General features: G+C 45.6%; 2 protein-coding genes and 2 pseudogenes across 2 annotated transcripts; all 4 read left to right on the plus strand.

Annotated features, from left to right (window-relative positions):
• LOC124661638 overlaps positions 1–9,064 on the plus strand; it is a 12,992-nt pseudogene extending 3,928 nt beyond the window's left edge.
• Positions 9,065–9,735: 671 nt separating this feature from the next.
• Positions 9,736–14,638, plus strand: LOC124661639 (protein NRT1/ PTR FAMILY 5.10-like). Its single transcript, XM_047199510.1, has 4 exons — positions 9,736–9,820; positions 9,916–10,133; positions 13,260–13,756; positions 13,832–14,638. Exons 1-4 carry the CDS (start codon positions 9,742–9,744, stop codon positions 14,592–14,594), a joined length of 1,557 nt encoding a protein of 518 aa, XP_047055466.1. The 5' UTR covers positions 9,736–9,741; the 3' UTR covers positions 14,595–14,638.
• A 2,605-nt stretch (positions 14,639–17,243) lies between these two features.
• Positions 17,244–20,056, plus strand: LOC124661407 (protein NRT1/ PTR FAMILY 5.10-like). Its single transcript, XM_047199264.1, has 4 exons — positions 17,244–17,358; positions 17,441–17,658; positions 18,295–18,785; positions 18,895–20,056. Exons 1-4 carry the CDS (start codon positions 17,244–17,246, stop codon positions 19,715–19,717), a joined length of 1,647 nt encoding a protein of 548 aa, XP_047055220.1. The 3' UTR covers positions 19,718–20,056.
• Positions 20,057–20,171: 115 nt separating this feature from the next.
• LOC124661408 lies at positions 20,172–22,234 on the plus strand (annotated as a pseudogene).
• The last annotated feature ends 1,252 nt before the right edge of the window (positions 22,235–23,486 follow it).

A 23,486-nucleotide genomic window follows, 5' to 3' on the forward strand; every position in this document is an offset into this window, starting at 1 on the left:
TCATAGCTAGGAGTTTACATGGTATTGGTGCTTTGATCTCCCCACCATCATTAGTATTATTAGTGTACCTTATTCTATCCATGTCCATTTTTTCAAGGAGACCAACAAAATTAGTATGAGAACCAAGCATATTAAATTTAGCAAAGACCTTTCTAGCCTCTCTTGCTAGACCACCAAATTCTCTAAGAAGGGTTTCTAAAACAAAATCTTTCTTTTCCCCCTCTTCCATATCACCGAGTGTAAGAAACATGTGTTGGATTATAGGATTGAGATTAACAAATTTAGTTACCAACATGCGAACTAAAGAAAGCAGCAGCAATTTCATAAGTAGGAGCAAGTTCTACCAAGTGTCTATCTTCAAAGTCTTCAACGGTACTAACATGACTGAAAAATTCTTCTATATTGTTTCTCCCAATTATAGACCCGCGTCCTACCGGTATGTTTTTTGTGGTAAAATTAAAAGGAAACATGATGAATCAAGTAAAGTAAATGCAAGTAACTAATTTTTTTGTGTTTTTAATATAGAGTGCAAGACAGTAAATAAAGTAAAGCTAGCAACTAATTTTTTTGTGTTTTGATATAATGCAGCAAACAAAGTAGTAAATAAAATAAAGCAAGACAAAAAAAAGTAAAGAGATTGAGAAGTGGAGACTCCCCTTGCAGCGTGTCTTGATCTCCCCGACAACGGCGCCGAGAAAATATGCTTGATGGCGTGTAATTCACACGTTCGTTGGGAACCCCAAGAGGAAGGTATGATGCGCACAGCAGCAAGTTTTCCCTCTGAAAGAAACCAAGGTTTATCGAACCAGGAGGAGCCAAGAAGCACGTTGAAGGTTGATGGCGGCGGGATGTAGTGCGGCGCAACACCGGAGATTCCGCGCCAACGTGGAACCTGCACAACACAACCAAAGTACTTTGCCCCAACGAAACGAGTGAGGTTGTCAATCTCACCGGCTTGCTGTAACAAAGGATTAACCGTATTGTGTGGAAGATGATTGTTTGCGAGAAAACAGGTAAAGAACAAGTATTGCGGCGAGATTTGTATTTCGAGTATTAAAGAATGGACCGGGGTCCACAGTTCACTAGAGGTGTCTCTCCCATAAGATAAAAGCATGTTGGGTGAACAAATTACAGTCGGGCAATTGACAAATAGAGAGGGCATAACAATGCACATACATGTCATGATAAGTATAGTGAGATTTAATTGGGCATTACGACAAAGTACATAGACCGCCATCCAAGCCGCATCTATGCCTAAAAAGTCCACCTTCGGGTTATCATCCGAACCCCTTCCGAGTATTAAGTTGCAAAGCAACAGACAATTGCATTAAGTATGGTGCGTAATGTAATCAACAACTACATCCTTAGACATAGCATCAATATTTTATCCCTAGTGGCAACGACACAACACAACCTTAGAACTTTCTGTCACTCGTCCCGGTATCAATGCGAGGCATGAACCCACTATCGAGCATAAATACTCCCTCTTGGAGTTAAGAGCAAAAACTTGGCCAGAGCCTCTACTAATAACGAGAGAGCATGCAAGATCATAAACAACACATAGGTAATAACTTGATAATTAACATAACATGGTATTCTCTATCCATCGGATCCCGACAAACACAACATATAGTATTACAGATACATGATCTTGATCATGTTAGGCAGCTCACAAGATCCAACAATGAAGCACAACGAGGAGAAGACAACCATCTAGCTACTGCTATGGACCCATAGTCCAGGGGTGAACTACTCACTCATCACTCCGGAGGCGACCATGGCGGTGAAGAGTCCTCCGGGAGATGAATCCCCTCTCCGGCAGGGTGCCGGAGGAGATCTCCGGAATCCCCCGAGATGGGATTGGCGGCGGCGGCGTCTCGGTAAGGTTTTCCGTATCGTGGTTCTTCGCATCGGGGGTTTCGCGACGGAGGCTTTAAGTAGGCGGAAGGGCAACGTGGGGGCCACACGAGGGCCCCACACCACAGGTCGGCGCGGCCAAGGCCCGGGCCGTGCCGCCCTATGGTGGCGGTCCCTCGTGGCCCCACTTCGACTCCTCTTCGGTCTTCGGAAGCTTCGTGGCAAAATAGGACCCTGGGTTTTGATTTCGTCCAATTCCGAGAATATTTCGTTACTAGGATTTCTGAAACCAAAAACAGCAGAAAACAACAACTAGCTCTTCGGCATCTTGTTAATAGGTTAGTTCCAGAAAATGCACGAATATGACATAAAGTCTGCATAAAACATGTAGGTATCATCAATAATATGGCATGGAACATAAGAAATTATCGATACGTCGGAGACGTATCATGCGCCTAGCTGAAAGGCGTTAAAGAAAAGCGCTTATGGGAGACAACCCATTATTTTACTTCTGCACTTTATTTTATATTTGAGTCTTGGAAGTTGTTTACTACTGTAGCAACCTCTCCTTATCTTTATTTTAATGCATTGTTGTGCCAAGTAAAGTCTTTGATAGTAAAGCCAATACTAGATTTGGATTACTGCGCAGGAACAGATTTCTTGCTGTCACGAATTTGAGCAGTAGTCCCTGTATAAAAATCAAAAAAATCTGCCAATTTACGTGCGTGATCCTCAGATACGTACGCAACTTTCATTCAATTTGGACATTTTCATCTGAGCAAGTCTGGTGCCACTTTAAAATTCGTCTTTACGAACTGTTCTGTTTTGACAGATTCTGCCTTTTATTTCGCATTGCCCGTTTTGCTATGTTTGATGGATTTATTTGTTCCATTAACTTTCAGTAGCTTTGTGCAATGTCCAGAAGTGTTAAGAATGATTATGTCACCTCTGAATATATGAATTATGCACTGACCCTCTAATGAGTTTGTTTCGAGTTTGGTGTGGAGGAAGTTTTCAAGGGTCAAGAGAGGAGGATGATACAATATGATCAAGAAGAGTGAAAATTTAAAGCTTGGGGATGCCCCCTGGTTCATCCCTGCATATTTTAAGAAGACTCAAGCGTCTAAGCTTGGGGATGCCCAAGGCATCCCTTCTTCATCGACAACTTATCAGGTTCCTCTAGTGAAACTATATTTTTATTCCGTCATATCTTATGTGCTTTACTTGGAGCGTCTGTTTGTTTTTATTTTTGTTTTGTTTGAATAAAATCGGATCCTAGCATTCTTTGTTTGGGAGAGAGACACGCTCCGCTGTTTCGTATGAACACATATGTTCTTAGCTTCATCTTTAATGTTCATTGCGAAAGTTGGACTATTTCATTCATTGTTATATGGTTGGAAACGGAAAATGCTGCATGTGGTAAATGGTTTAATGTCTTGAATAATTTGATACTTGGAAATTGTTGTGCTCATATAGATCTTGTTTATGCTCTTGCATCATGTACCTTGTACTCATTAATGAATAACTACATAGAGCTTGTTAAAATTTGGTTTGCATGATTGATCTCTAGAGTCTAGATATTTTCTCGGTTGAGGTGTTTGAACAACAAGGAGACAATGTAAAGTCTTATAATAGCTACAATATGTTCATATGTGAGCTTTGCTGCACCTTTTATACTTGAGTTTGCTTCAAACAACCTTGCTAGCCTAACCTTGTATTGAGAGGAATTCTTCTCGTGCATCCAAATCCTTGAGTCAATAACCATGCCATTTGTGTCCACCATACCTACCTACTACATGGTATTTCTCCGCCATTCCAAAGTAAATTACTTGAGTGCTACCATTAAAATTTCCATTCTTTGCCTTTGCAATATATAGCTCATGGGACAAAATAGCCTTAAAAACTATCGTGGTGAAGAATACTTATGTGTCTTATTTCTTAATAAGTTGCTTGTCGAGCGGTAACCATGTTTCTGGGGACGCCATCAACTCTTTTACCTTTGTTGAATATCATGTGAGTTGCTATGCATGTTCGTCTTGTCTGAAGTAAGGGCGGTTCTCACAATCAAATGGTTTGAGTATGCATACTGTTAGAGAAGAACATTGGGCCGCTAACTAAAGCCATGATTCATGGTGGAAGTTGCAGTGTGGACAACTAATCCTCAATCTCTTATGAGAATATTAACTGTTGTTGAATGCTTATGCATTAAAGAGGAGTCCATTATCTATTGTCTATGTTGTCCCGGTATGGATGTCTAAGTTGAGAATAATCAAAAGCGAGAAATCCAATGCGAGCTTTCTCCTTAGACCTTTGTACAGGCGGCATAGAGGTACCCCTTTGTGACACTTGGTTGAAACATATGCTATGCAATGATAACCAGTGTTAATCCAAGCTAATTAGGACAAGGTGCGAGCACTATTAGTATACTATATGCATGACGCTTGCAACTTATAAGATGTCTTATACATAACACATATGCTTTGTTACTACCGTTGACAAAATTGTTTCTTGTTTTCAAAATGGAAAGCTCTAGCACAAAAATAGTAATCAATGCTTCCCTCTGCGAAGGGCCTATCTTTTACTTTATTGTTGAGTCAGTTTGCCTATTTCTTTCTATCTTAGAAGCAAACACTTGTATCAACTGTGTGCATTGATTCTTACATGTTTACTTATTGCACCTGTTATATTGCTTTGTGTTGACAATTATCCATGAGATATACATGTTGAAGTTGAAAGCAACCGCTGAAACTTTATCTTCCTTTGTGTTGCTTCAATGCTTTTACTTCGAATTTATTGGTTTATGAGTAACTCTTATGCAAGTCTTATTGATGCTTGTCTTGAAAGTATTATTCATGAAAAGTCTTTGCTATATGATTCATTTGTTTACTCATTATCTTCATCATTGCTTCGAATCGCTGCATTCATCTCATATGCTTTACAATAGTATGATCAAGATTATGATAGCATGTCACTTCAGAAATTATCTTTGTTATCGTTTACCTACTCGAGGGCGAGTAGGAACTAAGCTTGGGGATGCTTGATACGTCCCAAACGTATCTATAACTTCTTATGTTCCATGCTACTTTTATGATGATACTCACATGTTTTATACACATTATATGTCATATTTATGCATTTTCCAAGCACTAACCTATTGACGAGATGCCGAAGAGCCAGTTGTTGTTTTCTGCTGTTTTTGGTTTCAGAAATCCTAGTAAGGAAATATTCTCGGAATTAGACGAAATCAACGCCCAGGGGCCTATTTTTCCACGAAGCTTCCAGAAGACCGGAGGACTTACGAAGTGGGGCCACGAGGTGGCCAGACACTAGGGCGACGCGGCCTGGCCCTTGGCCGCGCCGGCCTGTTGTGTGGGGCCCCCGTGTGGCCCCCTGACTTGCCCTTCCGCCTACATATAGTATTCGTCGCGAAACCCCCAATACCGAGAGCCATGATACGGAAAACCTTTCAGAGACGCCGCCGCCGCCAATCCCATCTCGGGGGATTCAGGAGATCGCCCCCGGCACCCTGCCGGAGAGGGGAATCATCTCCTGGAGGTCTCTTCATCGCCATGATCGCCTCTGGATCGATGTGTGAGTAGTCCACCCCTGGACTATGGGTCCATAGCAGTAGCTAGATGGTTGTCTTCTGCTCATTGTGCTATCATGTTAGATCTTGTGAGCTGCCTATCATGATCAAGATCATCTATTTGTAATCCTTCATGTTGTGTTTGTTGGGATCCGATGAATATTGAATACTATGTCAAGTTGATTATCAATCTATCATATATGTTATTTATGTTCTTGCATGCTCTCCGTTGCTAGTAGAGGCTCTGGCCAAGTTGATACTTGTGACTCCAAGATGGAGTATTTATGCTCGATAGTGGGTTCATGCCTCCATTAAATGCAGGACGAGTGACAGAAATTTCTAAGGTTGTGGATGTCTTGTTGCTACTAGGGATAAAACATCGATGCTTTGTCTAAGGATATTTGTGTTGATTACATTACGCACCATACTTAATGCAATTGTCTCGTTGTTTACAACTTAATACTGGAGGGGGTTCGGATGATAATCGAAGGTGGACTTTTTAGGCATAGATGCATGTCTGGATAGCGGTCTATGTACTTTTTCGTAATGCCCCGATTAAATCTCATAGTACTCATCATGATATATGTATGTGCATTGTTATGCCTTCTTTATTTGTCAATTGCCCAACTGTAATTTGTTCACCCAACATCTCGCTATCTTATGGGAGAGACACCGCTAGTGAACTGTGGACCCCGGTCCTATTCTTTACATACTGAAATACAATCTGCTGCAATTGTTCTTTACTCTTCTTTGCAAACAACCATCATCATCCATACTATACATCTAATCCTTTGTTTACTGCAAGCCGGTGAGATTGACAACCTCACTGTTACGTTGGGGCAAAGTTCTGTGATTGTGTTGTGCAGGTTCCACGTTGGCGCCGGAATCCCTGGTGTTGCGCCGCACTACACTCCGCGACCAACAACCTTCAACGTGCTTCTTGGCTTCTACTGGTTCGATAACCTTGGTTTCTTACTGAGGGAAACCTTGCCGCTGTGCGCATCACACCTTCCTCTTGGGGTTCCCAACGGACGTGTTAACTACATGCCATCACACGCCTATTCGTGTGTTTCGTGCTGACTCTGCAGGAGAGTATATCACCCAGCACCTGCGTGGTGTTCTTGCTGAGCAGGGCACCCTTGCACAGTTCTCGTGTCCCGGCGCCCATGCTCAAAATGGTGTCGCCGAGCGTAAGCTTCGTCATATTCTTGAGACTACTCGTGCTATGATGATTGCTTTCTCTCTTCCGCCGCATTTCTGGGCTGAGGCTGTCTCTACATCGACTTACCTCATTAACATTCAGCCTTCTGCTGCCCTTCAAGGTGGCATTCCTCTCGAGCGTCTTTCTGGTTGCTCTCCAGATTACTCGACACTTCGTTTATTTGGTTGCGTTTACTCGTGCTGCTCTTGGGGATGAGCGCACAGTCGATACTCCTATGGAGCTTAATGTTAAGCTTCGTCCTACTGATGGTGATCCTCTTCCTGATCCCACCCGTTATCGCCATCTTGTTGGGAGTCTTGTTTATCTTGCTCGTCACTCGTCCGGATATTTCTTATCCTGTTCATATTCCGAGTCGGCTTGTCTCAGCTCCTACCACTTGTTCACTATAGTCATCTCCTCCGTGTTCTTCGTTATCTTCGTGGCACGATCACTCATCGCCTTTTCTTTTCCCGTTCCAGCTCTCTCCGGCTCCGGTGCTATTCGGATGCTACGTGGGCGAGTGATCCTACGGATCGTCGTTCGCTTTCGCTTACTCGTGTGTTTCTTGGTGGTTCGCTTGTTGCTTGGAAGACGAAGAAACAGGTCGCAGTTTCCCGTTCGAGTGTTGAGGCTGAGTTGCGGGCTATGACTCGTTGATTGCTGAGGTGACTTGGTTACGGTGGTTGCTTGCAGATTTTGGGGTCTCCGTTACGACACCCACTCCACTTTTGTCCGACGAGTACGAGTGCTATCGGTATTGCACGTGATCCGGTCAAGCATGAGCTGACCAAGCATATCGGTGTTGATGCTTTTTACACACGTGCACATGTACGAGGATGATGTTGTTGCGGTTCATTATGTGCCTTCAGATTTGCGGTTGGCGGATTTCTTTACGAAGGCACGGACTCGAGCGCAACCATGATTTCTTACTCTCCAAACTCAGTGTTGTGGATCCACCATGAATTTGAGGGGGGTGTTAGATGTATATATCTGTATATTGTAGTTTCCCCATATGTTAGGGGCTTTCTGTATATGTGCACCTGTACATGTACTATATATTGTGGCCTTTGGCCCTCTGGTAATACAACAAGCATATTTCCGTAACACAAACATCGCAATCACATTCCCGGAGCTGCCATGGCACAGCCACCGCGTGCCCGTCGACGCCATCATCTACCTGGCTTGCCTTCTTCTACGCAGCGCTCTACCTGTTGGCGCTGGCGCAGGGCTTCCACAAGCCGTGCTCCGAAGCCATGGGCGCCGACCAATTCGACTCCACCTCGGCGTGCGTCCCGGAGCTCCTACTTCAACTGGTTCCACTTCTCCATATCGTGGGGCTACGCTATCGCGGCCACCGCAGTGACCTACGTCTAGGAGAACGTCGGATGGACCGTCGAGTTCGCCGCGTGCTGGGCCATCATGGTGGTGTACATCGTCGTCTTCTTGCTCGGCACCGGGACGTACCGCGCCGAGCAGCCCATCGACGGAAGTTCATTTGCACAGCTCTTCGAGAAGTTCACCTTCTCTCGGAAGGTCGTTGCCACTCATACTGACACACAACGGTGAGCATGACTACAAGCTGCATTCCTCCACGGATACGACTTACCATTTATCAATGATTGTTTTCCTTCACCTGTGTACGTAGACTTCTGACGGCAGAACCGGAGGAAGGGACCAAAGGGTTCCTGCTTAACCTGCTACCGATCTGGCTATCCAGCCTCCTCTTCGCAGCAGCCATCGCGCAGGTCACTACCCTGTTCACCAAGCAGGGCAGCACGATGGACCGGCGCATCGGGGGCCTCGTCGTGCCACGTGCGGCGCTGCAAAGCTTCATCAGCATCACCTACATCACCCTGGTCCCCATCTACGACCGCGCTCTCATGCCTCTCGTGAGGCGCCTCACGGGACACCCTGGCGCCGGCATGGCCATGTCCTGCGTCGCCATGGCCATCGCTGCGCTCGTGGAGGCCAAGCGCCTCCGCGTAGCTGCGGACGCCGGCCTCCTCGATCTCCCCAGCGTGGCGGTTCCGATGAGTCTATGGTGGCTCGTGCCGCAGTACGTCCTGATCGGCCTCGCGGAGGTGTTCACCTACATCGGGCTGGAGGAGTTCTTCTACGATCAGGTGCCCGATGTGCTCCGTAGCGTGGGCCTGGCGTTGTCACTCAGCATCTTTGGCGCCGGGAACTATGCCAGCAGCGTGCTCGTGGCGGCGATCGATTGGGTGACGACAAGGGGCGGCGGAGAGAGCTGGTTCTCCGACAACCTCAACCGTGCGCACGTCGATTACTTCTACTGGCTCCTCTCCGGTCTCGGCATTCTAGAGGTGGTCGTTGTTGAAGTGTATAAGAAGATTTCCTAGCTCTTTCCATCAGTTCGGGCTTTTGGTTCAAGTGGCTAGTGCATGAAGCTTAACATGGTATCAGAGCCCAGGTCTCTAGTTCAAATCCTGGCTTTCACAATTTATTCTAAAAATTATCTCTTCTCCCCCCTCTTCTCGCAGCCTCCTGCCTGGGCCCAGGCAAGAGGGTGGGGAGCGAGAGGCCTCTCCATAATTTAGAGGAGGGCCATATTATACCCAGACGACGTTTAATTTTCAATCAATTCTTTGTGATCAGTTTCCATCATACTTGGCTTTTACGAGCATCAATGATTCAGTCTTTGTAGTGAAATTATTTATGGTCCAAAAAAACATTATTGGTCTTAAAACTTCGTACCATCGAGGAAAATTTACGGCTCGCCACGAGGATCACCGCCAAGTGTACCACAGTAAATTCTTGAGTGGCGATCATCTGCTGTGCATGTGTGCTCATTTGGTTCAACGTGTAGCTTCAGTTTAAAATATGTGCTATGTTTAGCAGATGATATGTTTTTCTGACCCGTAGCAACACGCGGATATTCTAGTTAGTACGAAAGGTAGAAAGTAAACTTATTCAGGTCCCATCTCAATCACGCGACGAACGTGCTAGTAATAATAAATAGTACTCCGTACGACCAAGTTCAGATGTGCTCTCTAGGTACGCCTGAAGACGGGCACAAACTGAAGAGATCACGCATCGGCACCACCACCGGCCGGAGGCGAAGTGAAGGTGCGAAGCGATGGAGTCAGGCGAGCAACTCCCACGTTCAGACCCACGCGGCGGCCGCGGCGGCTGGCGCGCCGCGCTGTTCATCATCGGTAATCTCGTCGAGCATTCAACTTTCGGTCGGCTTAAACGTCTCTGAATTCTGAACTATATATGTTGCTTCTTGCGATCTCTGCGCCCCCTGCAGTCGTCAGCTTGTTCGAGCGCATCGGGTTCAGCGGCGTGGAGGGCAACCTGATCACGTACCTGTCCGGCCCGCTGGGCATGTCCACCGCGGCCGCGGCTGCCGGCGCGAACGCGTGGTCTGGGACCGTGCTCGTGCTGCCGCTCGTGGGCGCGCTCGCCGCCGACTCGCGCCTCGGCCGGTACCGGGCTGTCCTGCTCGCCGGCGTGCTCTACCTGCTGGTCAGTACTACTACTTCCTCCCTGCCTTTGTTCGATTTCTTGCCATTGCGCCCTAGACAGTCGTGGACCTTTCGGAGCCACCGAATTTCGCGATGATTTCATTCTGGTGTTGCACTATTGCTGTTGGAACCTTTTGGACCTAGAATTTCGTATGACGACTGCTCCAATTGTTGTCAACGGCGCCATCGTCCCATTACTGCCTATCGTTATCGTCATGCTTCATAGTTCATACAACAAAAATATCTCAATCAACCAACCATCTTGAGACCAGACAGCTTTGAATGTGAAGACTACGACTTCAACTCATTCTGAAATCATTAAAAGAAAAAAGGTGATAGTAGACGGGGAAAAAGATGAGAAAGAATGCACGCAGGGTGAGGAGAGGATGAAGATGTTGGAGGAGAAAAGGGAAGAGTAGGAGGAGGAGAGGCTGGAGGTGTTGGAGGAGAGAAATGAGTAGTAGGAGGAGAGGATGGAATAGAGGAGAAAGAGGAGAGGAGGTGGATCGGAGGCTAGTGGGATAGGTGCCGGCCGATTTCAATTTTGAAGAAGGAAAACATAGCAATGAGGCACCATGTTGGTGTGCCACTGCAGGAAAAAAATTGATTTTTTTCATCGAAATTTAAAATCTCCAAAACTTTTTTTTTATTTTGAGTAATCTAAAAAATCGGTAAATGGCCATAGACTATTGAAATTGGATTTAACTTTTTCTGTAGATACGTTTTCATATAAATTTTTTTTCATCGGATGTCGTATGCAAATAGAAAAAACATTTTACCGAAATATGACGCTATTTTGCATAATATATTCATGTTTGCTAATAACTAGACCTTGTAACAGATGATCATCTCGAAGGATTATATTTTTCTAAAATTTCTATCATTACTTTTGTTATTTTAAAACCAAAAAGACGATCTATGTGGGAGAGAGAATGGTGCGCCACAATTAAATGCTGCCCAAAATTGCTAGCACCCCCTAGACATACCAGTGGCACACCTAGTGGTAATGGACTAGCAATTACGCATGTGATACTACGATATTTTCTTCTTCGATAAAGGGCGCTTTATTACTCGATGTTTCAAACATTACATCCAGCCTCTGCATAGGAAAATTCACACAGCCGTTTAAAGATCTAATATCCAAACAAAAAAATCGATAAAGAAAACAAAATGAAAGAGCCAACTAATCTCCAGCTCCATTGACTTCTATCCTACAACTATGTAGTCACTCATGTTGGGAAATAAACTCCTTGGTCGTATTCTCCAACCGTGTAGATACCTCTATAAATAGATCTCGATCCTCGAAGCGTTGAAGCGGCGACCATGAACGGAGCATAGCGGTGCACCTGTAGATAACCTGCATAATAGAAGAATTTTTTGTCATTAAAAACCTTGTCATTTCTACACAGCCAAAACGACCATACAACTTCAATCGCTCCCACCCAGATAATCCAACCCATTTAGCCAATTGCCAAAACATTAGCAATACTACGAGGTGGGTACATGGTAGAACCTATCTGAATGATTAACCATATAGATCTAGCAACCCGACAATTGAAGAAAATATGTTTTATTGTCTCATATTCATGACAGAACGCACATTTCTTACAACCCTGCCAATTGCGTTTTGCAAGGTTATCTTTAGTAAGGATCACACCTCCACGAAGATACCATGCAAATACCTTTGTTTTCAGAGGTATCTTCATCTTCCAGATGGATTTGTTATTTAGAACCGGTTGAGTAGGAAATGTAAAGGGCTTTGTACATAGAGCCTACCGATAATACACCATTCTTGGTAAGACCATCATAATTCATCGGTCCCCGGGGCCAAATGTATTGAACCTAACCGCAGAAGCAGCTCGTTCCAAGAAGCTAGTCGGGGATCAATAAGATCACGCCTGCACGTTACTGAGGAGGGGAAAGATTCCATCACCTTCTGTAAGGTGTCCCCTTTGTAACGAACAATATTGTACAAGGCCGGATACTGTTCACGAAGAGTGGTTGTTCCCAACCATCGGTCCTCCCAAAACCGTGTCTCCGCCCCATTCCTAATGGAGAAGAAAACAAATGGAAAAAAGTGCTTTTTTGTTGCCATGATGCCAGCCCAGAAGGGCGATTCACCCGGTTTCCAAATAACCTGGGAGATCGCCTTTGAGCCTATACCATTCTCCGTCAATAACCTGGCTAGCCATTTTCCTAACAAGGCCCTATTTTTGACTTCCAGATCATGGACGTCAAGTCCACCTTGATTTTTTGAACGCCATACAACACTCCATTTTGTGAACCGATATTTTTTTCTTCTCACTATCCCCTTGCCAAAAGAATCTTGATCGGAAGTAATCGAATCTATGCAAGACTTCTTTGGGTAACTGGAAGAACGAAATCATATACAATACCATATTCGTGAGTACTGAATTTATGAGAACAAGTCTTCCACCAAGGGATAATAGCTTTCCTTTCCAACAACTAAGCCGTTTTTGAAATCGTTCTTTGACTATTTTTCATTCAACCAATGTTAGTCTTTGATGATTAATCGGAATACCAAGATAGCTAATCGAAAAAGAACCAATCGCACATCCGAATAACTCGGCATAGAGGAAGGCGTCGTCTATGGCATCGCCAAAACAAAACAACTCGCTTTTATGAAAGTTAATCTTAAGATCTGACAAATGCTCGAATGCTGAAAGAATCAACTAGATTCCTTGCCTTTGCCCGATCATAATCTATATAAAGAATTTTATCATCGACATATTGAAGGATAGATAAGCCCCCATCAACTAAATGGAGAACGACACCTTCAATTTAACCATCGAACTTAGCGCTCAACTATAATTGCAAGCATATCCACGACAATGTTAAAATTGTCTTCCTTACTTGTATGCAACGAAAATATCCCAACCATCACGTTGAGATTCAGAACCTCGTGGGCGCCAATAATGGAATGAGACAGACAGATCTGATAGCATGTGACGACTACACTTACGACTTATTCTGATACCAATAATGTAGTGCTAGTCTGTAACCTCTGAAGTTCGAATAAACACTGTAATTAAATCGGACACCAATTTGTAAGGAACGATATAGCGTGGAATTTTACTATCCCTTACTAATCTGCAATGATAAACAGAGCTTGGGAATGCTGACGGTCTCATCCATGCTGCAAACATCGCAACCACATCCCCGGAGCTGCCATGGCACAGCCACCGCGTGCTCGTCGGCGCCCTCGACGCCATCACCTGCCCGGCTCACCTTTTTCTACGCCGCGCTCTACCTGCTGGCGGTGGCGCAGGGCTTCCACAAGCCGTGCTCTGAAGCCATGGGCGCCGACCAGTTTGACCCCACCGCACGTGCGTCCCGGAGCTCCTACTTCAACTGGTTCCACTTCTCCATATCGTGGGGCTACGCCATCGCGGCCACCGCGGTAACCTACGTCCAGGAGAACGTCGGCTGGACTGTCGGCTTCGCCGCATGCTGGGCCATCATGGTGGTGTACCTCGTCGTCTTCTTGCTCGGCACGGGGACGTACCGTGCAGAGAAACCCGTCGACGGAAGTTCATTTGCACAGCTCTTCGAGAAGTTCACCTTCTCTCGGAAGGTCGTTGGCACTGACACCGACACACAACGGTGAGCACGCCAGTGCAAAGCTGCAATCCACTGCACGGACATGACTGATAAATGGTTGTATTTTCACCTGTGCAGGCTTCTGATGGGAGAACCGGAGGAAGGTAAAGGGTTCCTGGTAAAGCTGCTACCGATCTGGCTGTCGAGCCTCGTCTTTGCAACAGCCATCGCGCAGATTACCACCTTGTTTACCAAGCAGGGCAGCACGATGTACCGGAGCATCGGGGGCCTCGTCGTGCCACCTGCGGCGTTGCAAAGCTTCATCAGCATCACCTACATTACCCTGGTCCCCGTCTACGACCGCGCTCTCGTGCCTCTCGTGAGGCGCCTCACCGGCCACCCCTCGGGCATCACGACGCTCCAGCGCGTCGGTGCCGGCATGGCCATGTCCTGCGTCACCATGGCCATCGCTGCGCTCGTGGAGGCCAAGCGCCTCCGCGTGGCTGCGGATGCCGGCCTCCTCGACCGCCCCGACGTAACAGTGCCGATGAGCCTATGGTGGCTGGTGCCGCAGTACGTCCTGATCGGCCTCGCGGAGGTGTTCACCTACATCGGGCTGGAGGAGTTCTTCTACGACCAGGTGCCCGACGCGTTCCGCAGCGTGGGGCTGGCGTTGTCCCTCAGCATCTTCGGCGTTGGGAACTACGCAAGCAGCGCGCTCGTGGCAGCGATCAATTGGGCAACGACGAGGGGCGGGGGAGAGAGCTGGTTCTCAAACAACCTCAACCATGCGCACCTCGATTACTTTTACTGGCTCCTCTCCGGTCTCGGCGTTCTAGAGGTGGTCGTGTTCTTGTATTTTGCAAAGAGATATGTGTACAGAAACAAATGCCAGCAATGATTCGCTCACCATCAGTTTCGCAAGCACGATTTGGCAATTTTCTACCAACGCCGAGTACTGCTGAACCTCGTTGAATCGCCGCAGACGGTAATCACCAAACCTCGTTGAATCCGAGTAGCTCAAAATTAGACAATCAATTTTCTTTTTAAAAGTTATATATGACACGTAAATAGTCTCACCAAACCTTGTTGAATTGCCGCAAATGATAGAAAAGAGGTATATTGATTAGGGCGAGCGCTAGACATCGGACGACTGATTGGGGATGGAAATCGGTCGCCCATACCTTTCGGTAAAAACCCCGCGAGAGTGTGATAGATTGGTAAAAAAAAGTAATATTTCCCGTGCGTCACTTCCCCGCGTAGGTGGGACCAAGGAAAGCCACTTTCTCACTTAACTTTCTCTCGTAAAAGACCAACCTGGCTCCATTGAAGGCGTGGATACAAAGAGCTGCATTATGTATCAAAACAACAAAAGACCACAAACAAGAGAGAAATGGGATGTACAATTTGTGTAATTTAAAAAGCCAAATGCCGTTTATGCAACGCAGCGGAATTTTAGAACAAAAATACCAAAGCGCGTGACACAAATTCATAGCATATTTACAATCTAATTTGTGAACTTTTACAACAAAAATAGCACTTGTAGCATTACAGTAAAAAAATTACACCAAAATTCTAAATATGATCAACACAAATTCATTGAGTGTTTACCACATAATTTTTGAACTTTTACAATAAAAATAGCACTTGTAGCATTGCACCAAAATTTCACGGAATAATACGAAAATATGAATGACACAAAATCGTTGGATGTTTACAACATAATTTCCGATCTTTTACAATAAACTCTATCACTTGTAGTATTGCCGCAAAAGTTCACAGCGAAAAACCGAAGACAATTGACAAAAAATGGTTGGATGTTTACAACACATTTTCTGAAATTTTACAACAAAACTTATAGGAAAATGCACCAATTTTTTTTGGCAAAAAAAGGAATATACAAAAATCCAACATATCAACGGTGGTGGCTGATAGTCCTTTCCAACATCGACGCCAGCCTCTTGAAGCACCGCAACACCGCCGTTCCCACCATCTCGTCGACCTCACGCACCTCCACGGGCGAGGCATCGAAAATACGCAGAGATTAGACTGAGAGGTTGAGGAAGGAGATCTAGAGCAGTTGTGGTGCCTGAAACGGTGGGCGGGATGGTGGCCATGCTAGTTGAGAGCTGGACAGAAGAAAGAGGAAGGAGTAGAATAGGGGCTTGGAGCGGTGGTGATTCCTAGGGCAGTGATGGTGCGGTGGCGTAGCATTTGGGGTACGGCCGCTGCATCCCGTGAAGAAGACAAGAAGGAGGTAGGAAAAACGAGTGAAAAATATGCTCTAACGCGGAGATAATGCTAAGGTGGAGGTCCACATCGGGACACGCGAAAGGTGGACGAAATGAACGAACGTAGCGTCAGGAGTCAGAACCCTTTTCCACGCGATCGGTTGCGTGAAAATAAGCATTTTCATATTGATAATCATGCCTAGCGTATTAACACAGACTCTATCTTGGCCTAAGCAGACATCTTGGCAGATTCGACAGACCAATGCAACCGTCTTATATTAGCAAAGAATCAAGAGAGGCAGTTGAAGAAGAAGATTACCCACGATGCCCACATAGCCACTAAAATTTTCCCAATTTGTTTTTTTATAAACACAAAGAAACCCTCCTACACAACAAAAAATAGAGAACCCTTCATCTCTAAGGTGTCAAGCCGATTCCACTTATAATGCACTTTATGATTTCTAACTCAAAATTTGTCTAAATTTTCAAATTAGAAATGACAAAATGAACTATACGTGGAACTTTAGTAAAATTCCTCTAGCATCTCTATTCATTTCCACCCAACAATGCTGGCGCGGCTCACGAAGTCAAAGAGGAGTGACAATCATATCGGCGGTGGCGATAGGGTTAAGGAGCGTGCCAGCTTACTATACACCGTTTTTCTCCGTAAAATCTAGTGAGTTAATATCAACCAAATGTTAATATCACTGGTGGTGCTGCAGAGGTGAGGAATTTTCAGCCCGCTGCTCCTCTCGAGTGGTGGATTTAGTTATGTGTTTGTTTTTTTTGCAGGTTTGTTGGTTTTTACTCCAACTTGTGAGGTTTGGCAAGTTTCGTCTTCGTTGCGGAGTTAGTGCTATTAGGTCGCTCCAGATCTAAGGTGATAGTCCAACCCTCTTCGTCACTTTCTTCTCTGGAACGATGTTTTTTTTTTTTAAATCATTATCACCGGTGTTGATTTCATGGATACCATGTTAACGATGTTTTCTCAACTTTGACGTTATTCGGAGGAGGCAACATCGAGTTCTTCTGACGGCGTACCACCGATGGGTGTAGGAGAACGGTGTCGTTGATTTCCCTATATATTTTTTTGTAATTTTCTTATTATTCAAAAATGGTCATGTAAGGGTCGTTGTTTTTAATATATGGCCTTTGGCTTTGAAGAAAAATCAAATCGAATTTTCACGAATTTTGGTGAGTGTATGTTGGTATTTTTGTGAGCGCGTGTACTGCGTTCTAAGAAAAAATGTCAATAGAAAGTCAAAGCCGCGTGACGAGCTCATAGGCTCCTGGAGAGGAGGGGAACAGGTGAGGCGGCCATGGACCCGGCGGCGGAGCCCCTGCTGCCGCAACCGGCAACCGCCGTCGACAACCTCGGCCGCCCAGTATCCCTCCGCACCTCCGGCCGCTGGCCCGCCGCGCTCTTCATCATCGGTACCCCGAGGAAACAGCAATCCGAACAACCATACTCACCAATTCACCATCCTCTTTCATCTGCGTGTTGCTGGTATCGCAGGAGTGGAGATCTCGGAGCGGTTCGCCTACTCTGGCATCTCGGGGAACCTCATCACCTACCTCACCGGCCCACTCGGCCAGTCCACGGCGTCGGCCGCCGCGGCCATCAACGCCTGGAGCGGCGCCGCGCTTCTGCTGCCGCTGCTCGGTGCCGCCGTCGCAGACTCCTGGCTCGGCCGCTACCGCACTGTACTCTGCGCCTCCCTCCTCTACATCCTGGTAAGAGTACGCATACTGTTAATTGTGGTCTCACGGGTTCGCAGCGAGTAGCATATAGTCTCTGGATCACCCAAATGCTACTTAGATGGAAGGTATTTAGATATTCACACCAATGCTCCGAATTCTAACCTCCAGTATATTAGTTCGCTGTATACAGTTGATAATATAATGGATCTTTGTGAATTCCCTCATGTTAACCATGACATGGCATGTTTATGATCAGGTAGAACTATTGCCCTTCTCTATTGTAAACTGTAGAAGATATGTTTGGTGTATTACTTCCTGAATACCACCGAACTGATGTGCATTCCGAAATCCACAACATAAAAGTTACCACTAGCCTCCAAAGTCAAAGGATCTGATGCAATCGCCAAAGTTTCGGTTTTACATGTAATCAGATTATGCAAAATTTATCCAGTGATGATCGATGCATGTTTGATCTCACCGAATCAAAGCAAAGAAGATTTCCAGCGAATAATTCAGCTAATATTTCTTTTGGGTACAATACAAACCAAGGCACCGTAGTAGCTAATTGATGTTTGACATGTAAGAGTATAATTGTTTTTTTTAATAAACCTCAAAATAATATGATTGCACGTTAGAACACTCATTTGACTAAAGTGCATCCACCACCAGGGTCTGGGCATGCTCACACTATCATCAGTTCTTGCGCCACAACAACCAGCACAATTTGGAGGCCACGTGGATTCTACTGTATCCTCGACTTCGACTATTCATTTATCTTTCTTCTACCTCTCCCTCTATATGGTGGCCTTTGCTCAGGGTGGGCACAAACCTTGCGTGCAAGCGTTTGGGGCAGACCAATTTGACGAGAACGATCCTGAAGAATGTGCCTCAAGGAGTTCCTTCTTTAATTGGTGGTACTTTGGGACATATGGAGGCAGTATTGTTACAGTTTCAATCTTGAACTACATTCAAGATAACATAAGCTGGGAGTTTGGGTTTGGAATACCTTGCATCGTTATGTCACTTTCTCTTGTGGTTTTCTGGCTTGGAACCAAGACATACCGATTTTATCCTGTAAGAAGTGGTGGTAGTCTATTTGGGAAGGTTGGCAAACACCTTCTATCATCCATTAGAGTCTGGCATGCATCATGGAATTCAAAGTAAGCTTATTCTTCTGAAACTGTGTACCACTGTATGGAGCTAGTTCTTCAGAATCACTGACATTATTTGTTCTCTGTTTTGTCTACGTTCTGTGTGTTTGTCTGGCAGATCATCTGATGATCTTAACTGCATTCCAACATCGTCATCCAACAGAGTCAAGGATAATGCAGAAATGACATGTTTTCCTGACGAAGCCAAGGCAGTTCTGAAGTTGTTTCCAGTAGGGGCATCCTGCCTGATTTATGCAGTTGTTTTTGCCCAGTGGATGACGTTGTTCACTAAACAAGCAAGTACACTAGATAGGTGGATAGGTAGCTTCCAGGTTCCAGCTGCTGCCTTACAAAGCCTGATCAGTGTGTCGATCGTCATCTTTGTTCCCATATATGACCGTATCCTTGTTCCACTAGCCAGGAAGTACTCAAAGAACCCTCGCGGTATCACATCCTTGCAAAGGATTGGAACTGGACTATTCATCTCCGTGATCTTGATGGTTGTTGCGGCCCTTGTGGAGATGAGAAGGCTCAGGATAGCTAGAGACTATGGCCTAGTGGACAAACCTGGAGCGACGATTCCGATGAGCTTTTGGTGGGTGGTGCCTCAGTTTGTTCTGACTGGCTTGGCGGACATATTTCTGATGGTCGGCTTACAAGAATTTTTCTACGACCAAGTGCCAGATGGCCTGCGCAGTTTGGGTGTCGCCTTATACCTGAGCATATTTGGAGTTGGGAGCTTCATCAGTAGCCTTCTGGTGTATGCAATTGACAGGGTAACAAGTGCCAGCGGAGACAGCTGGTTCTCGGACAATCTAAACCGAGGTCATCTTGATTATTTTTACTGGCTTCTGACCGTGCTCAGCGTTCTTGGGCTGGCTGCATACCTGCACTTCTCGCAAGTGTATGTCCACAAGAGAAAGGGCATTTCAGTGCAGTGAAGGTATGCGTGATGCATTCGACGGAAGATGTCTTGGAGGCTCGGCGCTTGCTTAGGCTGTTGCACATCACCAGACAGATTGTCTGCATGGACGCTGCATTGCTTCAATCAGGCAGAGGTGAGATTTTTTGTTCTGAAGCGGCTGTAGCTGTCTTGGGTAACTTGTACAAGGTGAATTAAGCCTTGAAAGTGAAAGGGAACCTCAAAAAAGAAGCGCCATTGGTAAAGTGAAAGGCAATCTAAAAAAAAAGGTGAAAGTGAAATGCAATCTCGTTTCCTTGTAAACTGGACGGCCGAACAACCGCAAATAATTGCGCAGGAGACTAAACTATTCCCGCTATGCCTTTGGTACCTTTCAGTTTGCACTTGTTTGTCAAGATAGGTAAGCATAGGCTCAGATATTTACTCGGAAATTCCATCGCACCGTGCGGACGCCCCTCAATGAATAGAAATAGAATGGGGCAAGCTTGTACTGGCCGCAAACGCCATCGTCTGTAGATTTCGTTTCGTTGATTATGTTTTGCGCTTGTGATTCGGATAGAACTTGGAAAGTGAAGCATAGGCTCCAAGCAGAGTAGAGAAGTAGCAGTTAGGCAAAGTGAGAAGGCGGGCAATGGAGTCGGAGACGGCAGAGGTGCTCCTGCCGCGGCCGGAGCAGCCTGTGTCCTCCGTCGACCATCTCGGTCGTCCGGGCTCCCGCGGCAGTTCCGGCGGGTGGCACGCCGCGCTCTTCATCATCGGTACAAAGAACAAGACGCAGCTAGCAAGTACATCATTTGCCTTTTCTGTGTTGAACATGTTGCATGTTTTCCACGGATGTATGTAGGAGTGGAGGTCGCCGAACGGTTCGCATTTTGTGGCATCATAGGCAACCTGATGATCTATCTCACCGGCCCGCTCGGCCAGTTGACAGCACCCGCCATGTCGGCCGTCAGCGCGTGGCACGGTGCGGCCATGCTGTTGCCGCTGCTCGGCTCAGCCGTCGCCGACTCCTGGCTTGGTCGCTACCGCACCGTCATCTCCGCATCAATCCTCTACATCTTGGTATGACACCGAACCATCGATATCTGCATTGCCTCACCATGCTTATTTTGTCTACAAGTTATGCCTTTTCTTTTAAGTGCAAACCTGAATTTTTTTTTTTTTTGAGAAACGCAGTACAACCCTGAACTTGTTTTGCTCCACTGTTTGTTTTGCAGGGACTTGGCATGCTCACCCTCTCAACGGGTTCTCGCGTCGGGAGAGCCGCCAGGATGTGCAGGCAAGGTGCCGGGCTCAGCCGGGTGCACAACGACTTCGTCCGCTCAGGTGGCCCTCTTCTTCTTCTCCCTCTACCTGGTGGCGCTCGCTCAGGGCGGCCACAAGCCCTGCGTCCAGGCGTTTGGCGCCGACCAGTTCGACGAAAACGACCCCCGCGAGCTGGCCTCCAGGAGCTCCTTCTTCAACTGGTGGTACTTCGCTGCCTATGGGGGCAACACCGTCCCCGTCACGGTTCTGAACTATGTGCAGGAGAGCGTAAGCTGGCAGCTTGGGTTCGCCATCCCGTGCGTGGCCATGGCTCTCTCTCTTGCCGTCTTCTGTCTAGGAACTAAGACTTACCGCCTCCATCCGATGCCAAGTGCTAAAGTGTAAGATGATTCTGAACACTTCCTGTTGAGGGTATAGACATTCTTATGAATCTGAAACCAATTTTTTTTCATTCAGAATGCCTGATTATTCTGAACACCCGATGCTATCAACGCCGTCGCCGAGGGGGGATCGATGAGCCACTGCATTGCTCAAGTTGTTCCCCATATGGGCGTCCTGCCTTATTTATGCCGTTGTCTTCTCACAGTGGTTCACTTTCTTCACCAAATAGGCAAGCACACTGGACAGGAGGATTGGCACCTTGGTCGTACCAGCAGCTTCCCTGCAAAACCTGGTAAGCGCGTCGCTCATGATCTTCCTGCCGATCTACAAGAGAGTCTTGGTTCCACTTGCGAGGAAGCACACCAAGAAGCCTTCTGGTATCACGACGATGCAAAGGATCGGTGCCGGGTTGGCAATTTCGATCGTCATGGTGATCATTGCTGCTCTTGTGGAGACGAAGAGGCTCCGGGTGGCAATAAAGTATGGTCTGCTGGATAAACCTGAGGTTACTATCCCCATGAGTGTCATGTGGATGATTCCCCAGTACATGCTGAGGTGTTTGCGATCGTTGGCTTGCAGGAGTTCTTCTACGACCAGGTGCCCGACAGTTTGCGGAGCTTGGGCCTGGCTCTTTTCTTGAGCATAGTAGGATCCGGGAACTACATTAGTAGCTTCCTTGTTTATGCCATTGAAAGGGTGACCGCAAACACGGGAAAGCTGGTTTTCCAACAACCTGAACCGAGGGCATCTTGATTACTTTTACTGGCTTCTTGCCTTGCTCAGTGCTATAGGGCTGGCTGCTTATATGTACTTTGCACAGGTGTATGTGCCTAAGAAAAAGGATCTTTCAGTGTAGTAGTTTTCGGTTATAGTTGATGCAGCTCCTAATTTGCTGACAGTTATACATAATGTTGATGTAGGATACAAAAACACTGAAATTATAGCCATAGTAAATCACATTTTGTGAAGGGGGTGCCAGTTATAAGAGAAGAGGATACCGAATTATTCGTGTTTGCTAAACATTAATCCGACAGAAAAGCAGAGTGTTATCTTTAAGCAAAAAAGTGAGAAATCTTCTGCTGTGCATGACAACCTATCCTTAGCTCCATAGGTTCAACATGATAAACCCTTATGTAGAGTTCAGAGAGAGCAACAAGAAGAAGTGTACATGGCGGGAGTGGGTCACCTTGACAAATTCCTTGAGACGACTTAAGTTCTTGGAGCAAGTCACAATCAAATATCACAATCCAAGAAAAAAATTAAATTTGGAAACTAAGTTTGAGTTAGTGTGATTACCTAACTCTGGCTTAAATTTAATTATGTAGATGAAATCAATGATTTTGGAAGCAAGCATAATTGTTTAACTTGATGCATGCATGGAGTTCGGTTGGTACATAAGAGCGTTGGCACCTGTCCGGTTTCAGATTAGGAAAAAATAATGACATATGGACTTTTAGAAGTCAAGAAGCAATTAAATAAGTCGTCACAAGTTTATCTAAAGTGTGAGTAAGTAAGCACAACAGAATAGTCACATAAGATAATAAATCATAACTATGAGTTCAGAATCAAGATGATGGAGAAACTACTAATTGGTGCTGTCCACTTGTAAGTTCTTGGACAATCTTTCAAACTGATGGAGTAGAATCGATGCACGCATGCATGGAGCCAGGCCTTGTAACTCGCTATTCTTGAAGAACAATAAAATTGTAAGAAAATCAGATTGATCAACTATATATGCATTCAAAGTTTACACCAGGGAAAATTGGAACATGTATGTTTTTGTGGCGAAGGATGGCTCAACAACATCTCCAGATATGTCCAATGTCTAATTAAGTTTCAAGCTAGAACCTACTTTCGGTGAACAAGATGTGTTTTTTTTTCTGACACGGGTATGTAATGTAAGACCTAAAATCATGGTCCTAATGCTATGCGCTTTGCCACAACTTGATATTATAAGTTAGCAAAGTGTTTTCCAACTATCGTCTTATTTCACAACCCTTACAAAAATATTAATTTCTTAGTTCGTTTATTTTTTGTACTAAAATATTATACTTTTTACAACTTATTTTTTAAATCACAATGATAAGTAACATATGTTTGTATAAATTTGTTAGCACAACTAACTACATCACAATATAGCT

Source organism: Lolium rigidum, chromosome 6, assembly GCF_022539505.1.
Source record: "Lolium rigidum isolate FL_2022 chromosome 6, APGP_CSIRO_Lrig_0.1, whole genome shotgun sequence".
In the NCBI taxonomy this organism is placed as follows: Eukaryota; Viridiplantae; Streptophyta; class Magnoliopsida; order Poales; family Poaceae; genus Lolium; species Lolium rigidum.